At 41.4% G+C, this 6,488-nt stretch overlaps 1 protein-coding gene across 1 annotated transcript in view; it reads left to right on the forward strand.

Annotated features, from left to right (window-relative positions):
• The window catches only part of LOC110462016 (disks large homolog 5-like), a gene marked incomplete at its 3' end in the record, with an annotated part of 193,122 nt that overhangs the window by 45,859 nt on the left and 140,775 nt on the right, over positions 1-6,488 (forward strand). The window contains exon 2 of the mRNA XM_021515790.1: positions 4,976-5,041. Within this exon, the coding sequence (XP_021371465.1) occupies positions 4,976-5,041 (66 nt within the window). The remainder of the gene's footprint in view (positions 1-4,975; positions 5,042-6,488) is intronic.

Raw genomic sequence — 6,488 nt, forward strand, 5'->3', positions numbered from 1 at the left:
AAGGGCTACCAAGTTTGTTAAAATGAATGACCTTGACCAATTTTCAAGGTCACAGGGGTCAAATGTCGTAAAATCTTCAAACAAATTCTTCTCAACAACCAAAAGGCCCAGGGTACTGATATTGGGCCTGTAGCATGTTGGGGTGAAAGACTATCAGGTTTATTCAAATGAATGACCTTGACCAACTTTCAAGGTCAGATGGGTCAAATGTCATAAAATCTTCATACAACTTCTTCTCAATAACCAAAAGGCCCAGGGTACTGATATTGGGCCTGTAGCATGCTGGGGTGAAGGACTATCAGGTTTATTCAAATGAATGACCTTGACCTACTTTCAAGGTCAGATGGGTCAAATGTCATAAAATCTTCATACAACTTCTTCTCAATAACCAAAAGGCCCAAGGTACTGATATTGGGCCTGTAGCATGCTGGGATGAAGGACTATCAAGTTTGTTCAACTAAATGACCTTGACGAACTTTCAAGGTCACAGGGGTCAAATGTCATAAAATCTTCATACAACTTCTTCTCAATAACCAACAGGCCCAGGGTACTGATATTGGGCCTGTAGCATGCTGGGATGAAGGACTATCAAGTTTGTTCAACTAAATGACCTTGACGAACTTTCAAGGTCACAGGGGTCAAATGTCGTTAAATCTTCAAGCGACTTCTTTTCAATAAGCAAAAGGGCCAGGGTACTGAAATTTGGCATGTAGCATGCTGGTATGAAGGACTACCATGTTAGTTCAAATGAATGACCTTGATCCACTTTCAACCTAATGTCCTTGTTCGACAATCAAGGTCAGAGGCGTCATATGTTTAAATCTTTTAATAGGTTCTTATGAATTTTTAAGATTACAAGTGTTAGATTAATAACAGGTGAGCGATGCAGGCCCATTGGGCCTCTTGTTGTATAAAGCGTGGGTCTGGCCCCCAAGGGGCCTTAGGGGCGGGGCCCAATAGGGAACACATAGTAAATTCTTTAAAATCCTTCTTCTTTTTGTAGTAATGAAAGGATTTTTTCCATATTTAGTCTGAAGCATCCTTGGGTGAAGGGGAACAAATTTTGTATAAACCGTGGGTCTGGCCCCATAGGGGCCTGAGCGGCGGGGCCCAATAGGGGAAACATAGCAAATTCTATAAAATACTTCTTCTTCTGTAGGAATGAAAGGATTTGTTCCATATTTGGTCTAAAGCATCCTTGGGGGAAGGGGAACTCATTTTGTATAAATCGGGGATCTGGCCCCTGAGGGGCCTGAGCGGTGGGGCCCAATGGGGAAACATAGCAAATTCTTTAAAATCCTTCTTCTTCTGTAAGGAATGAAAGGATTTGTTCCATATTTGCTCTGAAGCATCCTTGGGGGAAGGGGAAGCAATTTTGTATAAACCGTGGGTGTGGCCCCCAAGGGGCGTGAGGGGTGGGGCCCAATAGGGAACACATAGTAAATTCTTCTTCTGTAGGAATGAAAGGATTTGTTCCATATTTGGTCTAAAGCATCCTTGGGGGAAGGGGAACCAATTTTGTATAAATCGGGGATCTGGCCCCTGAGGGGCCTGAGGGGCGGGGCCCAATAGGGGAAATATAGCAAATTCTTTTAAATCCTTCTTATTCTGTAGGAATGAAAGGATTTGTTCCATATTTGGTCTGAAGCATCCTTGGGTGAAGGGGAACCAACTTTGTATAAACCGTGGGTCTGGCCCCCTGGGGACCTGAGGGGCGGGGGCAATTGGGCTATATTGATTTATCAACCATGTGTGACTGGAAGCATTCCTTGGTAGTGGAGATTCAAAATTGTACAAATGGTGGGGCTGACAACCCCCCATGCATGCACATTTGCTTCCAGGAAGGCCCATGGTCTGGCCCCACCCTTTGAGACATAGTCCCTGGGTCATAACTTTGAAACTGTTGAGATCCCCACCCCAGAACTATATATACAAATGCTTGGCATAAAGAGACAAAAGTAGTCATGGTATTAGAATAAACCCTGGGGTCTGACCGAATCCCTAGGGACCTAGTTTCTGAGTCACAGCTTGGAAACAGTTAAGATCCCCACCCCATAACCATACATTAAATTGCTGGGCATGAAAAATCTAATCCAGACATACTACAAGAATTGGCATTGGGCTCTGGCATATTCCCATGGATCTCATTTGGAGAATATTTTGCCATGATTGCTTAGATATCCAGGTGAGCAATACAGGCCCTATGGGCCTCTTGTCTTGGAAACCACCATGTCAGGGAGGTTGTCTTGGAAACCCCCATGTCAGTCAGGTTGTCTTGGAAACCCCCATGTCAGTCAGGTCGTCTTAGAAACCATCATGTCAGTCAGGTTGTTTTGGAAACCATGTCAGTCAGGTTGTTTTGGAAACCACCATGTCAACCAGGTTGTCTTGGAAACCATAATGTCAGTCAGGTTATCTTTGAAACCCTCATGTAAGACAGGTTGTCTTGGAAACCACCATGTCAGTCAGGTTGTCTTGGAAACCTCCACGTCAGTAAGGATGTCTTGGAAACCATAATGTCAGTTAGGTTGTCTTGGAAACCACCATGTCTGACAGGGTGTCTTGGAAACCCTCATGTAAGACAGGTTGTCTTGGAAACCCTCATGTAAGACAGGTTGTCTAGGAAACCATAATGTCAGTTAGGTTGTCTTGGAAACCACCATGTCAGTTAGGTTGTCTTGGAAACCATAATGTCAGTCAGGTTGTCTTAGAAACCATCATGTCAGTCAAGTTGTATTAGAAACCATCATGTCAGTCAGGTTGTTTTTGAAACCCTCATGTAAGACAGGTTGTCTTGGAAACCCTCATGTAAGACAGGTTGTCTAGGAAACCATAATGTCAGTTAGGTTGTCTTGGAAACCACCATGTCTGACAGGTTGTCTTTGAAACCCTCATGTAAGACAGGTTGTCTTGGAAACCCTCATGTAAGACAGGTTGTCTTGGAAACCACCATGTCAGTCAGGTTGTCTTGGAAACCTCCACGTCAGTAAGGATGTCTTGGAAACCATAATGTCAGTTAGGTTGTCTTCGAAACCACCATGTCTGACAGGTTGTCTTGGAAACCCTCATGTAAGACAGGTTGTCTTGGAAACCCTCATGTAAGACAGGGTGTCTTGGAAACCCTCATGTAAGACAGGTTGTCTAGGAAACCATAATGTCAGTTAGGTTGTCTTGGAAACCACCATGTCAGACAGGTTGTCTTGGAAACCTCCACGTCAGTCAGGTTGTTTTTGAAACCACCATGTCAGTTAGGTTTTCTTGGAAACCATAATGTCAGTTAGGTTGTCTTCGAAACCACCATGTCAGTTAGGTTGTCTTGGAAACCATAATGTCAGTTAGGTTGTCTTAGAAACCATCATTCAAGACAGGTCGTCTGAGAAACCACCATGTCAGTCAGGTCGTCTCGGAAACCTTAATATCAGTCAGGTCGTCTCGGAAACCTTAATGTCAGATAAGGTTGCCAAGCTTGTTCAAATGGTTAACGCTGACCGACTTTCAAAGTTACAGGTCAAATATGTTTAAACTTTTTAACAGGTTTTGAATATTAACTAAGAGTCATAGGTAATGGTATTTGGCCTTTGGCTTAGTTCAGTCCATTCAAATGGTTGACATAATTAGTCCATTGTAAGCTCACCTGCCCTAAGGGCTCGTGAGCTTATGAAATGGCGCGTCGTCCGTCCGTCTGGCGTCTGTCGGCGTCCGTCAACTTTTCCTTTTAACGACTTCTTCTGAAGAATGGACAGGCCTAGAGTCATGATATATGGGTGATAGCTTCGTTGGCAGGAGCCGGACAAAGTTTGAGAATGAAAATTACCTTGACCTACTTTCAAGGTCACAGGCCTAGGGGTCAAATGTATCAAACTCTTCAAACGACTTCTTCTGAAGAACTAAAAGGGATAGAATCTTCATATTTGGCTGATGGCTTCCTTGGATGGAGCCGATAAAGTTTGAGAATGGAATTGACCTTGACTTACCTTCAAGGTTACAGCGGTCAAATATGTAAAAACTCTTTAAACAACTTCTTCTGAAGAACTCAAAGGTATAGAATCTTTATATTTGGCTGTTGGCTTTCTGAGATAGATCCCGACAAAGTTTGAGAATGAAAATGACCTTGACTTACTTTCAAGGTCACAGCGGTCAAAAATGTAAAAACTCTTTAAACAACTTCTTCTGAAGAACTAAAAGGGATAGAATCTTCATATTTGGCTGATGGCTTCCTGGGATGGAGCCCAACAAAGTTTGAAAATGAAAATGACCTTGACCTTCTTTCAAGGTTACAGGTGTCAAATATGTCAAAAACATCAAACGGTTTCTTCTAAATAATCGAAAGCATAAAATTATAATATTTGGCTGGTGGCTTCCTGGGGTAGAGCTCACCAAAGTTTGCGAATGAAAATGACCTCAACCTACCTTAAAGGACAGAGATCAACAGCATTTTAAAGGATTTGTTCTCAAGAACCAAATGGAATGGAATGGAATGGATTCATAAGAACAAATTCAAAAGCTGGTAGCTTTTTGGGATAGAGCTAACAAAGTATGAGAAGGAAAATGACATTGACCTACTTACGAGGTCACAGGGAAAAATATGTCAATTAACTTCTGAAGAAGGACCAATAAGCATAGAATCTTATAATAATATTTGGTTGGTAGTTTCAACAGATGGAGCCGACAAAGTTTGCGAGGGAAATATTTGTAGTGCAATATAGTATTTAATGAGAATATTTTGCTATGACTGCTTAAATATTCAGGTGAGCTCTGGGCCTCTTGTTTAGGTATGCGGTGAGAGATTAATACAAGATGAGTGATACAGGGCAATTGGGCCTCTCTTTTTTTTTTGAAAACATAAAAAGTTTTGTTTTTGTGGAGACTTTCTCATTTACTTTACATGCTTAAAAATGTCAAAACATTTAATCGAGATCATATCATTTAAATGTTATCATGTACATACATGTAATTTATATTAATTCATTTTCAGATTCACGATCGCTGTCGCTTGCATCAGATTCTGAAGATGACCCTCTGAATCAGTTGTGTCATTCAGGTAATTATCCATTTCCTGGTGTTTAGGCCTAATGACACAGTTATAATAGTTGACTGACGATCAGCTGGATTGGGAGGGCCTTGAAGTAGAATTGAGTAGTATATGATTGAGGGCATGTGTGAACAGGGAACGAAGGCTTATTTAATAATGATTGTATCTTTTTAGGTAACCTGAGCTTTGCTCAAGTGACCTATTCTAATCGTTTTCCGTCCGTCGTCGGTCGTCGTGCGTCATGTGTAAACCTTTACATTTTCAACTTCTTCTAAAGAACCGGTGGATGGATTTTTTTCAAACTTGGTCAGAATCATCCTTGGTAGATGAGGCTACAAAATTGTTAAATTGGGATTCCTACCCCAATCCCTGGGGCCAGGGCGGAGCCCCAAAGGGAAATTTAACCAATATTTCAAAAATCTTCTTCTCCTGACTCAGAGGTACTACATTCAATTTCAGTGCATGGAAAGAAAGATCATCATTTATAGCTCACCTGGTCCAAAGGCTAATATAGCATAAATTAAAAACTGTTTTCTTTATCTAAAAGTATGAATCACAGTAGTGCTTTATAGCTCTATGCTTAAAAGTGTTAAAAGATGGTGATGACCTTACATCAATTGGAAGTGCATTCCAAGTCTTACAACTTGATAAAACAAAGTGACTAGAATAGAACATGTCCTAAAATTAGGAATGTACAACATATTCTGTTCAGCCCGTCGTGTAGCTCTGGAGTGGACACTGTTTACATGTTTAAAACAAGAACATAAATATTCAGGAGCAAGTCCATGTACACATTTGAAGGTCATTACAGACTTCCTATAATTATATACATTTTTATAGGCATCCATTTCAACACAGAAAACATTTCTTTTGAAGGAGTTTCAAATGGAACATCTAAAATTAGACATGCTACACGTTTTAGCCCACCATCATCTGATGGTGGGCTATTCAAATCACCCTGCGTCCATGGTCCGTCGTCCGTCCGTCGTCCGTCCTTAAACAATTCTTGTTATCTGTATTTCTCAAGAAGAACCAGAGGGATCTTTCTCAAATTTTATTTGTAGGTTACCCTTGGTCCTTAGCTGTGCAGGGCAACTTTTGAGACTGATTGGATAAACAACATGGCCGACAGGCAGCCATCTTGGATTTTGATAGTGAAAGTTTGTTATCGCTATTTCTCAAGAAGTACCATTGGGATCTTTCTCAAATTTTATGCGTAGGTTCCCCTTGGTCCTAAGCTGCGCAGGGCAACTTTTGAGACTGATCGGATAAACAACATGGCCGACAGGCAGCCATCTTGGATTTTGATAGTGAAAGTTTGTTATCGCTATTTCTCAAGAAGTACCATTGGGATCTTTCTCAAAATTTTATATGTAGGTTCCCCTTGGTCCCTAGCTGCACAGGGCAACTTTTGAGACTGATCGGATAAACAACATGGCCGACAGGCAGCCATCTT

Source organism: Mizuhopecten yessoensis, unplaced genomic scaffold (assembly GCF_002113885.1).
Source record: "Mizuhopecten yessoensis strain PY_sf001 unplaced genomic scaffold, ASM211388v2 scaffold1411, whole genome shotgun sequence".
NCBI lineage: Eukaryota > Metazoa > Mollusca > Bivalvia > Pectinida > Pectinidae > Mizuhopecten > Mizuhopecten yessoensis.